Below are 17,553 nucleotides of genomic sequence, written 5' to 3' on the forward strand. Positions count from 1 at the left end.
CTAGAATTCCAGAAGCTCATGGGAGATGAGTGTCCAGTTGTCCCTGAGTTGCCTAAGTATCCACAAGTAATTGCTATGCTCAGAGCCCTGGCCTGAAACTGTTTCCATAAACACTCCTATGCCCCGTCCATTCCCAGGTCCAGACTACCGTACTTTCTCCCTGCCGCCAGGACACGGTATTCCCGCTCATCAGTTGGATCTCAGGTCAGACATTCTCAGGGAGACCTTCCCTAACTCTTCGACCGGAAGTGACCTTCTGCCGTGCTTTCGAGATTGGCTGTTATTGCATCATTCTCTCATCAGCAGTAACTGATGTGAAGGTGTGAAACAAGCACTTCTAGACAACTGGTTGGATATGGGAAGCCTGAAGCTACCTGGAGGAGGATAATCATGCGTGGAGGGCCTGAGGAGAAGACACGGAACACATGATTCAAGCACATGGTGGGCCAGAGAAGCCGTCATAAAGATAAGTTGTGTCTTTGGCCAAAGGGTTTTTTAAATAATAATTATTATTATTAATAGTAATTATTATTATCATTACTATTATTATTATTATTATTATTATTATTATTATTATTATTACAGAGGTCTTCTATCTGCTAGGCAAACACGCTCATTGAGCTACACCTAAGCTCAGCTAATGAGACACCATTGGAAAGGCAATCTCCTCCCTGCTGTACCACAGCATCTGTTGTAACATAACCCAGAGGTGGCAGCTTCAGGTAACCAGTTATCCAAGGACCCATCAAAGTCTATGGCCATATCTCCCCGAATGTTCCCTACTTCATCTAAACCCGTGGTGCTTCATCACAAACTTGGTACTTCATGTCCAGATAGTGCATAGGTTCCATTTATGAAATCTAAGAACAGTATCAGTCTTGCAAAAAACTTTAAAAAATTCATGTGAATGATCACCCCACCCACCACCTCATCACAGGATATATAGAAAAAGGTCAAGTAGCTGGCATCCATGACAGGGTAGTTCTTTGCTTCCTGTTTAGGCCATTACAGGATAGCAATGGAGGGCAGGATGGTATGAGGGAGCCTGGAGCTAAACTGAGTCAAATTAAGATCGGCTCCTATGTGACCTTGGGCGGACCACGTAATCTCTGTGCATTTCACATCAGTGACCAGAGACACTGGTAGTAAGTGCTCCAAGGACGCCATGCACACTCAAGGCTCTGGCAGCTCTTAGCTCCTGTGGATGAGTTGACCTTGTCTTATCTGAGTACCTCCAGCTCAGGGGTTTTTGTTGAACTGGATAAAACTGGAATTCTGTATGCTCTGATACCTGCCACAACCTGTCTTGCCAGAATCTCCTTTTCTGAGATAACAGAACGCCCCCAAAGCTGAAACGTCTCCCAAAGCTTAGATAATCCCGTGTCCTGAGCCAGACACAGCAGCAGAATTTGGCCAATGCCTCTCCAGTCTGTTAACACCATTGCAGGGATCTTCAGGCATCAGGCATCACCAAGCAAACACAGAACCAGAGTCCTTCCAGACTGGAAAGTGTGTTAATGGTCTCAAAGGGGTCAGACATCAGGCATCACCAAGAAAACACAGAACCAGAGTCCTTCCAGACTGGAAAGTATGTTAATGGTCACAAAGAGGCCATGTTCCTTCCCCAAACCCAAACTGCAGAAACGTCCAGGATGTGTTTTGGGTGCTGAGAATTCCAGGTGACGCACAGTACCTGTAAGTGATCCTCACTTCTGTCCCAGGTTCATCTCTCTCCCAAATCAAAGCTATGGTGTCGGGAGACTTCTGCACGTGCTGGTCCAGGCAGTTGACTATGCAAAGAAAAGTTAACAGATGTTATTCCAGATGCTGGATAAGATGCTCGATCTGCTTTGGTTTGCTATTCCTACAGAGCAGGGTCTCCTCCCTGTCAGGGAAGAGTGACTACCACAACTGCAGAGAACAGAGACAACCACTACAAACACGATCTGTCTACAAGGTGACCTTCCACACAGACTCTGAGGTAGTCACATCATTCCAGTGGTCTCCACACTGGATACGTATGACATCAACAGCCAAGAGTCTATGTTAGAAGTACTAAACTACACATGCCTTTCAAGAAAGTTCTCTCCTCCCCCTCCATTACCCAAGCTCAGCTCACATGACTTGCTGGGAAAAGCGCAAGGTCAGTAGGCTTGTTTGCTATAAACCTGAGGATTAGTGGGTTCAGTTATGCTGACATCCTGTTCACTGATCATCTAATTTTAAAGGTGAGATTAACTCAGGCCAGTTCATGCAATGCCAGCTTCTACCCAAGCATATTCCCTCCAGTGGCCTCCAGATAATTTGGAGGAAATCTTCTTAGGTGGACCACGGCGGATGTCACATAACATTCGTTCAACAGAACATTGGGGCTAAAGTTACCTAGACAAGACACCCCCACACACACTCACAGAAGCTAAGAGCAACTTGGCATAGAAACAGTAACAATCAGAGCCTGGGTATGAACAGCACTCTTGGGGACCCACTACCACCATCTCCCATCCCCTGGTGGTAAGTGCAGAGATTAATCAGCTGAAGGTCACACAGTAACAGATTTGACTCAGACTAGCTCCAGATCCCTCACACGGCCCTCCACTCTCCCTGAAAGGGTGCAAACAGGCAGCCAAGAACTGCTTTGTTCAGCAGGTGGAAGAAAGCTAAGCCCGATCGGTGGCAAAGGGGAGAGGAGATATAAAGAGGTGTGGTCCACAGACAGAAGAAACTTAGAACTGTGCAGACCGGGGAAGCGAGCAGGCAGCCAAGGATAGGCAGACCCTACAGAGAATAGAAAAACAGGGTTGTTGGTGAAGAAAGTAGCAAGCTAGTGTCACAAATGTCAGCTGAATGTGCTGCCAGGCTATCTAGCTTACTGGTGTAGCGAGTGTGTGTGTGTGTGTGTGTGTGTGTGTGTGTGTGTGTGTGTGTGTGTGTGTACACAAATGCCCAAACAGCAAGAATTTTCATTCTAAAATACGGCTTGTCAGCTGTCAGCAAAGAGGTCAGCCCTTGGCACAGGGCCATGTCCCCAGCAGCCTGGTCATGGAGGTGACTCTGAACTGGTCATGACAAGTTATCACCAGAGAATCACTGCTACGGAAAGCTGTGAAAGAAAACCAGGACAGGACTGGTTAAAAGCAGGAAGTATGGGCTGTTCTGGACACCTGGGAACTAGTGATAAATTCAAGTCCTTCGGTCACCTATATAAGCCAAGGAGCCACAGGAGACGTGTGCCTGTATTCTCCCCCAGGAAACGCCTGCTCTAACCCACCCTGACTTTTGAAGAACGAATTGGGTCAGATGCAGCAGGAAGCAGCATTACAGAAATCCTGGTGTCAGGGTAGACCCACCCAAACTCAAGTCGTGAAGCTACAAGAGGGGCTGAAACCCCACAGAATATCACCTGCTCCCATGAATATCACCAGCGTACCGGGCATCCTTCTTCCCCGGAGAATGACTGACTCTAAACAGAGACCCTCAGCAGCACACAGCCCAGCAAGGTATCCTGCCTGCTTTATACCAAGAAGGAAGGCAGACTGAGACAGGAGAAGACAAAGGCCAGGCACAGGGAAAGCATCATGGTATAGCTTGGTGGTCCCATGCGTCCACCTCTTCCTGGGGCCGAGAGATGGCACAAATCTAAGCAGCCCAGAATAGATTCTCAAATCTAATGTTCCCCAGAGGCTTCCCACACAGGGGAGATGCTGGATAATTGGCTACCAAGGCCCCTCTCCCTGCTGGATAGCCCAGGCCCAAAAAACTACCTCTGCTCCAGGGTCTTTGCATTGGTTTTCCCTGCCTGACACTGCCACCCCTCCTGTCCATGCTACATATCTCAGCCTTTATCTCTCTCATCATACATGTTCTTGTCTATGAAGCCCATGCTTCTCACCCTCAAGTGGTATCGTAATCCCCAAAGAACGTGTTAGCACGTAGAAACCTAGGCCCCGTGAAGTGCGCCAGCCCCTGGCAGAGACTATGCATTTGAGGCAAACAGTCCTGCTGCAGCCTGCCTTGGAACCACACAGCGGCAGACTCATGTGTGTTTAACACGTGCACCCACTGTATGTGAAGCTTCGGGACTTTGTGGGGATTCCATTTCTTTCTCTTCCTGGTGGGGGTGGGGGTAATAAAGGTATTTGATAGCCCTATGTGACACCTGGCTCTACCTTATTGGCTGGCAGCCTGCAACTGCCTAAAAAAATCCACAGGTCTGGCTCAGGCCAGCCACCCACTAAGGACAGACGATGCCCTTGTCATTTACTTTAAGTCTTAGCTTTTTAATCCACGGGGAAGTATACGAATCCCTGACTCTGGGTGAGGTTAAGAATTAGCTGCCCCCCAGTGTGTCATAAGGTTGGGACAGAGGATGTCACAGTGTCCCCAAGGAACATGGCAACAGAATAATCCCATTCCTCAGAGCCATCACCCTATGGGTCCTGGCAGAACCAAGGACCTACAATTCGATGTTTTTAGCAACTACTTCTATTCCTCCTGCTGCTTCAGCTACAGGGAAAGGCAGGGAAGGTTAGGGAGAGGAAGGAAGACCCAGAGGATACTCTGCCCGCACATACAAAGTCTCGACATGTAAAAGAAAAAGTAACTCAACCCAAACAATGGGAAGTGAGACTAGAACACTCCACCTTCAAGCATTTTCAGGAAGAGTTGGGCAGGATCCAACACAACTGAAGGCAGAACTCATGACCCACCTCCTACTTTAAGCCTTCCAAGTCCCCAGCATACAGCGAGCCTCTGTCCTCCCAACCTCTCCAACCTCTCGGTTGGCCTACCCCATGTAACACTTCCTTCTTCTGCCCAGGATTCCCCATTCTGGGGCACAGTGCTCCCTCCCCACTCTCTGGGTCCCAAGGGTCATAAGGTTCCTTTCTCATGGGGACTGGTGGAGGGCCACAGATCTTCATCTGCCCCAGGGAAACCTTGAGCACATCACCCCAGTACAGATGTTTACTGTGTTAAATAAAACTTACATGAGACCACTGTTTTGATCTAAGCTCTAGCACAGGCCAGACTAAAAGTCAAAGAGGAATTGTTCATGCTAGAGCTCCTATCACCAAGCTGAAACATAGCTGTTTACCAGACCTTTGGAGAAATCAAGATCAGAGGCACAGAAGTTGAAACCAAGCCTTCATGCGTCTTGTGGTGAAGTTCTCCCTCCTTTATGCATATACAGAAAGGGAAAGACACAGGCTTCGTGAGCTAGCTGTCAGTTGTTTTCATATTGACCAGTCTCCCTGCCACTACCTTTCAGGGATGTGGCTGAAACAGCCAATCAGTTTTCTGATCTCTATTGTGATTTACCAGCCCTTCTATGGCTATAAAAGCCAGCTTTCAATATGTGATATACTTTATGACACTAAGTGTTGTCCAATTGACCATGTCAATGCACATCATGGTATTTCTTCCAATGGTGGATGGATTTGTAATCTATCTCTTTGTGTCACTCAGGTGCTACTCAGTGGGCATTTCCCACTGTTTTTGTGGTTGGCCTTTTGTGTCTCCATCTATACAACAAGACACAAACCATTCCATGTTCGCATCATTTAGAGTAGGAAATGGCCCTTAAAAACAGGGTGCCTGCTCAGCCATGGGTTCTTCTCAGTGACTGTAGCACACAGTAGCCCAGCCCAGATCCTAACACAGTCTTAGGAGCAGTTACAGTAATGCTTATTAGTGGATAAGAGATTTTTAATGCTATTAACAACAAACACACACACACACACACAAACACAAACACACACACACAATTATAGAAGTTGTTACTTCTATTACAGAGATGACACATGATAATGTAGGAACTTTCAAACTCCCCACCCCCCAACCCTACAGCACTAGGAATGGAATGCAGAGTTTCCTACACGCTAAGTAAGTGCATAACTACTAAGCCACACCCCTGATCCAAAGGCTCTGATTGGTTGCTTAGATACACACACACCCCCATACCCAGCTCAGCACACAAAGCTTCAAGCATCATGAAAAGAAACTGGGGTTAGTAAGCACATGAGGGCTCACAATGGCTTTCTTTAAATAGCAAATTTCCCTGGCACATTGCGAGAACTTTCACTGTATTTGCCAACTTTCCAGAAGCAGCTGCTATTTAAAGCAAGTCATGCTTCTGACGACTGAGAAGAATCCAGAGTCTTCCTGAAGTTCTGCCTCGTGAAACTGGAGCTGCGTTTTCATTTGGAGTTCCTTAAAAGGCTTCGACAAGCTTTATCTACTGTCATCTCAGCTCCAGTCTTGTCTCTGAGTCATGGCCATCGAGGAAAGAGCATCGGCAGCATGACTTCTGTTTGTGCAGTGCTCCCCGGGCATCTAGAGAGCCTTGGGTGGCACTCAGTGTCAGAGCACCAACCTAGCCCATGTGAGACCCTGTGCTCCATTCCCAAAAGAAAAAAAAAACAAAAACAGACAAACAAAACAGCCAGGAAGTCTCTCAGTGTTCGATGGATAGTTAAAGTTAAAACTAGTTTCTTTAAGCCAAGCCTGGTGGTAATAGGCCTTTAATCCCAGTATTGGGAGGCAGAGGCAGATGGATCTCTTTGCATTCCAGAACAGCGTGGTCTTCATAGTAGACCTGAGACTTACTGCTGAGTAAGCTCACACTTCCTAGCTCTTTCTGAGCTCTGGCTGGCTGGCTCAACTCTAGCTCGAACTCTTTTCCAAGATGACCGACTCAATCTGGCTTCTCTCAGTTTCTAACTGAATTGCTCTGTTTGGCCTCATACTAACTTTAGCAAGATGTTCAAATCTTCTGGCTCCTTCTCATTCTCTGGCTTGTTACGTCTTCGCCTAGGTCTAGGGTGTTATCTCTCTGCACCCTGTCACTGTACAACAGTCCTGGTAAAACTGCCTCCCTCCCTCTTCACCCCTCCCCTCTCTGCACTGCTGTCTTAAGTAGCTTCCCTTTCTTCTCTCTTCTCATGAGAGCTGGACATATCCTATTCTGTCCAATCTTTCTCTATTCCAGCCAGAGGGAGTGTGCTAAGGGCTGAGCCACACCAGGACTAGAAAAGGGTGTTGTTGTTGTTGTTGTTGTTTTGTTTTGTTTTGTTGTTGTTGCTGCTGCTGCTGCTGTTGTTTTTAGTAAATAACACAATCTCAGAATTCTCAGTGTGACCAAACATCCTGCAGCAGGGTCTGTTTCAGATGGACACAATACTCAGCAGCACGCCTGAAGGACAAATCAAGGTCACTCGTTCCCCAAATGCTTCATTAATAATTAACAGCCAAGGGTGGTTAGGACTGCACTGTGCTAAGAACAGTGTCAAGAGCTTTAATCTCACCTAATCCTAACAAGAGCCCTAACCGGGTGTTCTGACTGGCAACAACAGTAACTAAGTACCCTCCCTACCCCAAACAGGCTGCTCAGAGGGAGCCTTAATTTCTACATGAGTCTCTTGACTACAGAACCTTCCGGGAACCTAGCCATTATACTGTGAGACACTCTGTGCGGTTTTCGGGACAAATTTCACTTATCACAACTGTAGGATCCGTTCTCAGGAACCTCGATGAAATAACAAAAGTTAGCTATTTTTACAAAGAAAAACAATTATTTAGCTCATCTCTCTGGATGTTCAAAGGCTTACATGTTAATGTTGCATAGGTAATGTTTCTTACCAAGAGTGTCCTAAGAAGATACAGAGCATCATATGACACAAGACATCCATTATCTCTTCTGGCCACTCCCTCTTATAAAACACCAAGATTAGAACCTTTTATCTCAGCCCTTACAACCTCTCCCAATCCTAGTCACCTCCGTCATAATAACTGACAAGGGGACTTTACTGAGGAGCTCAGGGGATGAACCAAATTCTAAGGATAGCACCACTCAGGCCCCAGCCAAAGAAGTGAGAAACAGGCAGATGACTCCCACTTGAGACACCAGGAAAGGGGAGAGAGCTGACCCCATGGGCCCTGTCCAGAGTCCTGACCTAAGACCTCAGAGGGCAATAAAATGGTCATTATCCTGCTGCACTGCTAAATTAGAGTGTGGAACAACGGAACTACAACAGTGTTCCAGGACACACTGCTCTTTCGTTCAAATATAAGGAAACAAGGCAAGCACAAGGCAGTAAGAATTAAGACCTCGGTGTAGCTCAAAAGGCCCAGCTGAAACCACAAACCCGCTGTACCAAGCACCTGCAGGGCTTGTCAGTCACAGCTGGGAGATGCCCAGCCACCCGGTTTTTTTTTTTTTTTTTTTTTTTTGGTTCTTTTTTTCCCGGAGCTGGGGACCGAACCCAGGGCCTTGCGCTTCCTAAGCAAGCGCTCTACCACTGAGCTAAATCCCCAACCCCCAGCCACCCGGTTTTTAAACCGAAGAGTCTAGAGTGGGGCCCCGAATTTACATTTCTAAAAGCTTCGTGGTCCAGCAGCATTGGTCTGGACCTTTGAGAAGCATTCATCTAAAGATCACTGAAAGGATAACAGTGTCACTCAGTTTTTTGGAACACTTTGTCATCATCACACCTGACAAACAGATCGGTCCCAGATCAACCACTTAACAACTTTCTAAGTGGCTCCCCGGGCAGCTGCAGTCTGTCCCTTTTCACACTGTAACCTCTGGGGGTTGTAGAAAGGGGCAAAGGGCAGAGATGACACTGACAGACAGAAAGCCAGGCCTTTGGAGAAGTTGCTTTCTCGAATGTCAGTTTGGTGAAGTTCAGCCTCAGGCTCGCACAGCTCCAAAGGTAGAAGAACAGAGGCCAAAGAATTCCTAGAAGACCACACCCAGGCCTCACCATAAGGTTGATAGCACTCCTTATCAGCTACAAGCTTGGTTGTCCCAGTGGCCTTGACCTCTTGAGCATGGAGAGGTTTCCAAAGAAGCCACACACGGTCCGCCCCTCTTCCTTCTGCAAACTGCTTTACTCACTTGAAAGGCACATTCTGCAAACGCAAGAACTTCTTAACCCAAGTTCAAGAATTTGCTGACTCAAGTCTAAAGGCAACATTTATCTAGTAAGAGTCTCATTTAGATGACACTTGCCGAGTAATATACAGTGTGGGGAGAAAATGACTGGTACAAAGTTTATTTAAAGTTTTGTGCTAAAAAAAAAGACTAATTTTTGAATATAGTAAATTGGAATTGCTGCAGCTTATTGATTAGTCTGGATAGGTTTGGTTTCTCCCGGCCCTGTGGCACAGCCAGCATAAGAAGGGAACACTGTTGTAAAATGGGGAGGCTGAGATGTGCCAACGTTGAATAAGGGATAGGGAAACTGCAGACACCAGATTCCACGTCTAACTTTAGTCCTTAAACAAAGCCTCTTGCCTCATCTTGAGGGCCTTCAGCTCCTTTCTTAGGCATCTCTGACCCACCCAACCCTCACTCCCACCCCACTGGAAGGCAGAAGTTCCCAGCTCCCTGCTGCGCACCCGAGGCTCAGCCTCCCAGTTCTCCCGCGATGGACTTCAGTGCCTCAGTGAGTAATGTATGTCCCTGCCTCCAACCTTAGCAGAATTCGGGCTCATCAGAAAACCGACAGCTAGAGTGATTGATGTGTCTCATTTGGAGATCTGCGAGGAGGCTAGGACATAGTCCACGCTGGCCTTGAGTTAAGCTCCTCTTGACTCAGACTCCAGAGAGCTGGGGTTACCTGCCCTCGCCACTGTAGACATTTGTTTTTGGGGTGCAGTTCTTAGACCCAGAACTTCCTGCCCACACGCCCCTACGGGAGGAGATAACCAGTTCCCTCCCAGGGGCTGGTGCTTTCTTCTTCCTGCACCCACCAAGGCTCTGTTTACACAGCAGGGTTTGTCCTCGGGGGAGCCGTGAGTCCTAGCGCCGCAGCTGCTGGTAGCAACCTACCTGCTAATCTGCGGTCCCCTGAGCGGAAAAGCCTGTGCTCTCTCCACCTCGGCCTATCTGGTTCGTTAGCTTTGTGCCCACCATGCTGGGGATCCTCAAGACTAAAATCTGAAGGCAAAGCCCCCCCAGAATCTGCGTTAGGGTAGACCATTCTGAGGTCAAACCGAGTATTCTCAGTTTCCCGCTAGAGACAGCGCTGCAGATTTGGGCGCGTAACTGCTGCTTGGCCAGTTGCACTCTCTGGACCCGGTGGGATACAGAACAAAGTGACGTGGCACAGGGATTAGAGTGGGTGGTGAAGCATTCTGGAGAAAAGGGCCAAGGCCTGGGGGCAGCTGCTACTGACTAGGGCCTCCGGAGTCTCCGCGAAACTGAGCTGGTCCCAGCAACGCACTCACCAGACACATTCAACTGGCCTCCCAGGAACCAGCCGATCTTGCCCGTCCTGAAGTCGCAGTCCCAGACAGTATGGTAAGGAGTGTCCCAAACTAGTGTGTCACGGGCCAGCGGTCCCCAGAAGGCGGCCGGCTCCTGGGCTGCCTGAGCGCTCAAAGCGGGGTACGAGCCTAGCTGCGCTGCTGCAGGAACACTGCCCAGGAATCGGGTGGTGGTCCAGCGGGACAGGCTCAGCAACCACCCCGATTGTCCCGAGTGCCCGTGCAGGCCACGCAGCAGTCGCCCCACACCGCTGCCGAGGCTGCGCGCCGCCATCTCGCCCGACGCCCCACGCGGGTGCAGGAGCCAGGGCGCCCCTAAGAGTCTCCACGGCCCCGCCCAGGCTCCGCCCCCGCGGCCACCACCCACTACTTCTCTCCGCGAAGCAGCTTCCTTGAGCCTGCCCCTTCCCACCTCTTCTCCCCGCCAGGACTGGGGCGCGGGGAGAGGGGTGGGGTTAGGTTTTGTTATGCCCCCCCCCGTCCCGGGCTAGCCCGCGCTCTCGGCTTCAGTTTCCTGCGTTTCTGCGATCGCTGTTCACAGACCAGATAACTTTCCCGCTTGCGACAAAAGCTGCAAGTACACGGGTGTCCTAGCCTCCGGACCTGGGATGCAGGCAGCACTCTGAGATAGGATAAATAGATTGGGAACGCGGCTAAGTGGTCATAAGAGCGAAGCTCACAGATGCTGTGGATGAACCGCCGTTGGTTCAGCATTCCATAGATTGAAGTCAAAGCTTTCCTCCTTAGAGATTAAAGGGCTTCTGAAAGTTAAGCCCTGTCCCAATGGTGCGGGCCTGTACAACCATGCCACGGACACATAACTCCCCTGTGGAGGGCTAAAGGGCTGTTGAACAAGCCCGGAGGCCTTCAAACAGGGAAGGAGGTGCTGCTGTGAAGGCCTGAGTCCCGTAACAATATTTTTGTTACCCAGCTGCTAACCTCTGCCGGGGCAGGGAAGCTATGGTTAAAGAATAAATCAATGTCCACAGCACATCTGGCCTGGTTGACCATGAGCTCCAGCGCCGTCAAGAAGTTGACGTTTTTTGTTATTGAATAATCAGGAGTAAAAGGAAACGTGTCTCTACCAAGTACTTAAGAAGTGAATACGTAATGAAAAATAAACACTAGAGGTCGGGGATTTTTGGAAAACTGGTTTGTGGAGTTCTTTGGGCTGGCAAAAGACTTTTTCCTGTTGGCTGTGGCAGTTGCAGATAGGTAGGGATACTGTGGGTGAGCCGCTGAGGAGGAAGGGCTAAAAAGGCGGTGACAACAGCAAGCAAGGTCATATGCCCCGCCCTCAGCCAAGCACCGTCATTAATTTAAAAGTTAGGTAGGTCGGGCACAGTGGTGCACCTCTAGGTGCCTCTAGCTATTCAGGAGTCTGAGGCAAAAGTCACACCCTGGAGACAGACGATGAGTTTGAGAGTAGCCTGAACAGCATTGCTAGTCTCCACCTTAAGAAACCAAACCAAACCCAAAGCTTGGCTAGGGCCAGAAACAAAACAACATAAAACAAAAGGTTACATAGTGCTAGAATAAATAAGGAAGCAACCGAACTAATGAAAAGAGACTTATAGAAGAGCACATGGCTGTCTAGTGGAAGAGGAAGCCTAGCACCCAGCACCCCCAACTATTACCTTCAGAGCCCTCTTTTCGTCGAACATATAAAGTTATAAGAGAAAGAGCAGGCTTGGCTAGCAGGTCTGAGAGATGCCCATCAACACTTCCTCCTCTAGCGTGTACTTGGAATTTCCTGCTCCATCAACACAAGGAGGCTGAGCTGAAGGTGTGGCTGCCGAGCTGAGGGTGTGGCTCAGAGACAAAACACCTGCCTGGCATGCACAGGCCCTGAGTTCTAGTGCCAGCACACATAACCCTCTAAAAGAGAATGAGGATCCAGCCTTCCTCCCCTCATGTCTGGGTTGACCTCCTAGCTTTATCCCAGAGGACCTGGAAGACGTGATGCTTGCACAGTCTTTGGCTAAATGCCGAGGCTATGTTGAGGGAAGCCTGAGAGCTGCTGCTTTTTTGGTTGGTTGTTTCCCATGATGCCATGGTGTGAAGGAGTTGGTCCTGCCTTCTGGAGACAATGAGCACACAGACAGAATGAGTTGCACCAGCCCATAACCAGGAACAGCCCTGGACAGAGGTGCATCCAACCCTGGATGCTCTATACCAGGTATGGGAGCCTTGCCCTTGGCACAGAAGATCTTCCTAGCGATTTGCAAGGTTGGAAGAAGTTTCAAATAGTCTTAACTTTATCGCTCAGCCGTAGCTAGCTGGCACAAGAACTGCTCCTAAAACGTGAGGCCCTCCCTTTACCAGTTCCTACATCTCATCCCCTGCATGGGTTGTGTTTCTCTTCTTGCCTTCAAAGTGCTAGAGCGTCAGTTCTCTCAGACGTTTCCCTCCAGGTCCCTGGAGACAAGGGTTAGCATTCATCCTCTGACTTTCAAGCTGGAACCTGTAACCGGAACCTTTCCTCCAGTTTCATATTCAAACACTAGGTTTAAGTTTTGGTTTTCTGAAGAAGCACCAGCCTCAGACTTGAATGACCTTGAACTTCTAATCCTCCCCCCTCCCTGCACTTCTTGTGTATCACACAGAAATGTCACCATACTTTGTATATGGGGTGTTGGGAACCGAACCTATGGTTTCAAGCATTCTAGGCAAATACTCTACCAACTGAGTGCATCTCAGCGCCTACTCAAATGTCTACTCAACCTCTCAAGCTGTCACATCCTGAAACCTCTTTCCCAAACACTGGCCTTCCAGATTAGACAAAGAGAATATATTTTCTCACTGTTCAAGGGGCACATGTCCTTGTCATTCTAGACTCTTCTCTCACACATGATACTAGCAACCTATCAGCAAGTGCCCCAGGATGATCTTCAGAATAATACCCCTCCCCTTCCTGCTGCCACTCATCCCCCATCTGAACCACACTCGGCTTTTAAAAAAATTATTCAACGGGCGTGTAATTGGGTCCATCCTTTTCTTCTATGGCCTAATCAGACCATGCAGCTTCTTTAAAAGTCAAGGTTAAGGGCTACAGCTGTCCGCAGCCGTGGCTCAGTGGTACAGCTGCATGCTCGAGGCCCTGGGTTCCATCCCCAGCATCAGGGAGAAAAAGTAAGAAAGAAAAGTAGGGTAGGAAAAGAAAACAGAGATCAGATGAGGTCTGTCTGCACTCAGAACAAGCCAGTGTTTCCTCCGTTCCATTCTTCCCAAGTACCCTAACCCCTAAGGCTCATCCTTCACAAGGGAAGAGCTGTCCATGGACTTTACATTGCACACATCTTCCAGACTGCTGAGCCCCATTACAGGCTTTGTGCTTCACAAACTGCGTTGATCACATCCCCAGAAGCCACATATGTACAGTCAAGTACTGTCAGGAACAGAGGTGTATGCTTATAGTCCGAGCTACTTGGAAATCCGAAGCAGGAGGATCCCTTGCTAGCTGTCAGACGACGCATCAAGACCTTGCCTCCAAAAGAAAAAGAGAAAGGGGAAGGGAGGGGTCCAAGAGGAAGAGGAAGGGTCTACCTGATCCAGGCCCGCCTCCAGGATGTGTTTTCTCCAACCCCACTTTCTCAGTCAGCAGCCACACTGGCCTCCTGGCCTCCAAACACCAGGCACTCTCCTGCCTCTGGACTTCGCATGGACTACTTCTCTTGCTTGGATCACTTTGTCCTAGAGAGAGCCACGTAGACCTCCTCTCTCCATTTCCTTCAGACCTCTTGGACTCCTTTTGCCCACAGCTCTTTTCTGTCACCCTCATGGACTCATCCCCTCAGCGCTCACACCCATGCCCAACGTCTGACTTCACTGTTCTCTATAGCACACGTATATAAGCTTTTTGTATACTTCTCTCTCTTCTTGAAAGCTGGGAAGTCTTGGGATGGGGGAAGATGCCAATTCCTGTGTTTGGGATTGTGTCTCCAACACCTAGAACCTTCCTGGCACATAGTGCATGCACAGTAGATGTTTGTGAAAACAAGTGAACGAGGCAGTACAGAGGAGTCTCTATGCGTGCCATGGGATGGGTGGGGAGTGCACCTTCCGATCATCTTTGCTGTCTAAGAAATGTATTTTCACCCCACCCCCTCTAATTTTCCACTAAGAATTAAACCCAAGGCCTTCTACATGCTTACCATGCACTGTAACTCCAGGCTACAACTCTCCCTTTGCCTCTGTTTCCAAATAAAGACCACCCAGTTCCTGTTTCCTCTTCAGATTGGATGTGCACATAAAGCAGAATCAGCCAGACTGGGCAGAATCCCATATAGGGCCCTTCCTGCAGAGTGTCACAGCCTAAGGTTAAGGTGTCCCTCTGAAATTGGAAGGGTGAGCCTTACCCAGCCCTGTGTCCACAAGTCGTTATCCTGGAGCTCTCAGTTCTGAGAACATGGGTCATCCGGACCATGATGGCCACACATTTTCCCTTTTGCAGCCTGGATTTGAAGTCAGTAGGACCCTGGGCTGGAAACCTCAGGGTACAGGCTGCAGGGTGCAGGCGGCAGGAAGGGAGCCTGGTGCTTGTCTTTCATCTCAGCACTGGTGCTAGCAGTTCATGAGCCTCCAAGCCCTGAAGCTCGATGCACTTGCTCTCGCTCTGCCTGGGGGCAACAAATGCCCAGGGCCAGGAACGAGGCAGGGGTCATTGGTAACCCTGGGCTTCCAGGGCTTATTGGGCAATTTCCAGGGGTGCACACCTCTACCACTCATTTCTCTTGGCTTTCATAGCTCCCATCTCACATCATAAAAAGAGGTGAAAAAAGAAAAAATATCACAACCATTCAAATATCTCAACTGGCTTTACTTTCAATCCGTGGTCTGCCATCCCATGAGGTATACTGGGTGTCCAGCAGGCGAGGCAGAGACAGTGTGTTGTGTTGACAGAGAAGAACTGAAGAAAGCAGAGAGTGGTCAAAGGGCGGATTCTCATTTCAAAATCACTTTTCTTATAAAGACAGGAATAGAGAACAATGGGTAAGCCACAGCGTCTCAGCCCGAGCCCCTCCAGCTCCCTGTTCTGGGAGGGTGGATGGAGAAGCTTCATCACCAGCTCCACTGAGAACGGCCCGGGGTGGGACACAGGGTTGCTCTGTCTCTGTTCCTCTGAAGATGAGATCGGCAACCCAGTTTCATCTTTGCGATGTGGGCTTTAGCGTGAATAACTCCATCAAAGCTATTTGTGTCTAGGTTTGGGGCTGTGCACATGTGCACTCACATGTGTGAGTTATGCATATATGTACAAGTCTGTGTGTCCAGGCCCCGAGGATAACTTTTGTTATCTTTAGCAGCAGCAGCCACCTCCTTTGAGATACAGTCCTTCATTGGCCTGGAATTTATGGATTAGGGTAGACTGGCTGGCCAGCAAGCCCAAGGAATTTTCCCGTCTCTATCTCCCAAGCCCTGACATTACAAACACATACAGTACACACCACAATACTTGGCATTTTTAGGGGTTCTAGAAACCAAACTAATGTCTTTGTGCTTGTGAAGCAAACACTCTATAGACTGAGCCATCCTTCCAGTTCCTCGGGTTTTTAGTTTGTCTACTGTGCCCAGTCAAAAAGAATGGCCTTCTATGACATTTATATAATATAAGAAACAATCTCGGGCTAAGGATAGAGGTGGGTAGATAGTAGTGGGTCACTTGCCTGGCCCAAAATGCCCTGGATTCCAGCACCATGAGAAACTAAATAAATAGTAAACTAATTTGGTTGGAAGTGGATTTTTTTAGGACCCTCTTCCATTATTAGGGCCTAGCATGGAGTCACCAAATCCTTTCACTGTCGAGTCAGGGGCCTCTAAAGAACCTCGAAAACTCCTGCTTCCTGTACCTGTATCTCCTCCCATCTTATTCATCCACCACTCCCGCATCCCACACTTCTTTCAGTTGTCACTTACAGGAGATCTACGGGGGCATCCTGTATCCACTGCCAGAGCTGAGGGGCATCCACCAGGCAAAGACCTTGCACTCATAAGGTCATGATGCCTGTTCAGATCATAAGAATGCAAAGCAAAACTGAAGCAGGGAGTCCTGGACAGCATTGAAAAGGGTCAAGGGAAGGAGAGAACCAGAGGCCAGCGTTCTGGGTGCTGTGGATAACACTGTGGATGCATATGAGCTGTTAACACTCTGCAGGATTAGCCCAAAAACATAGATACACACAAGGCAAGAGAGCTTGAGCAACAAGAGGAGAAGTGGGCAGGAGGTGAAAGTCAGGACCAACTTCAGGAGGTTGACAGAGTGATGCTTCCCCAGGGGCCCTGAATTCCTCCATCTTCATGCACTTCTGCTCCAGGGTGCTCTGAGAGAATTGCATGAGGTGGATCAGTCCCAGTTAGCTCCAGTCATATGCTCACGCAAACTGGCTAACACCAAAGCATGCTAACATTGTTAATGCTGGGGGGTGTAACCCTGGGCATTATATATGCTAAGCACATACACCTTCATTGAGCTACACTTGTGCATGGGAACCCATTAGCTCACTATAGTCCCACATCAATCTTAAAACACCGTGCCCCTTTTCTGAGGACCTGAATGTTTCCACAAATCCTGTTCCTACTCTCACTCAAGACCTTCACAGTTTTGTCCTGGGGATGTCCTGGGGATGTCCTTATACAGAAGCCTGGATCCATCCATTTTTTTCTCTAAGTTAAATGTTCTAACATCTACTGTACCCCATTCCACCACCTGTCCCCCAAGTGATCTTGAACCAACTATACCGTTCATCCTGTCAGGTAGACTCTTCTTGAAGATTTGTTTTTGCAGCAAGTACCAAGGTTCCTGGGCTCCTCTATGACAAGAGACCACAAAAGAAAAGGAATGGAATTTTGGCAGATCTGAGCTATCAGGTCAGTGTCCTGCCCCCAAGCCTAAAGGCCAACTACAACTGCCATCACCACATCTGGCTACAGTCTCAGCAATTGTGGGCTACCCAACCTCTCAGCCAAGATGCAAGTAGGAAGATTTATGGGCAGGTGTGACTTGTAAACAGGCCACAGGCAAGGCTGAGGCAGAAAGTACCTGCTGGTTTTCTGGGCAGCTCCAGACAGCAATTAAACATGGCCCAGCCCTGAGGACCTGAGGATGTGTGTTTGCTGATCAGGCTCTAAGCAGTGTCAACATTTACAGACCCCCAAGGAATTGTACAACTGACCGACAAAGCCACCAGGTGGTAAAAGTCTACCCTGACCTTCAAAGCTATTTCTGTCCTGAGTAGGCCTGCCCCAGGACAAATCAACTAGAACGCAAGACATTCCTTAAAGGATGCC

General features: G+C 48.7%; 1 protein-coding gene and 1 long non-coding RNA gene across 2 annotated transcripts in view; one reads left to right on the plus strand and one right to left on the minus strand.

Annotated features, from left to right (window-relative positions):
* Acss1 (acyl-CoA synthetase short-chain family member 1) overlaps positions 1–10,572 on the minus strand; it is a 49,940-nt gene extending 39,368 nt beyond the window's left edge. Inside the window, 2 exon segments of the mRNA NM_001106524.1 lie at positions 1,694–1,790; positions 10,228–10,572. Coding sequence (NP_001099994.1) covers positions 1,694–1,790; positions 10,228–10,540 — 410 coding nt within the window. The 5' untranslated portion in view covers positions 10,541–10,572.
* Positions 1–17,553, plus strand: part of LOC102547396 (uncharacterized) — a 33,606-nt gene that overhangs the window by 3,005 nt on the left and 13,048 nt on the right. The window contains exon 2 of the long non-coding RNA XR_005502640.2: positions 138–17,133. This is a non-coding gene — a long non-coding RNA (uncharacterized LOC102547396). The remainder of the gene's footprint in view (positions 1–137; positions 17,134–17,553) is intronic.

The sequence above is a fragment of the Rattus norvegicus genome, chromosome 3, assembly GCF_036323735.1.
Source record: "Rattus norvegicus strain BN/NHsdMcwi chromosome 3, GRCr8, whole genome shotgun sequence".
In the NCBI taxonomy this organism is placed as follows: Eukaryota; Metazoa; Chordata; class Mammalia; order Rodentia; family Muridae; genus Rattus; species Rattus norvegicus.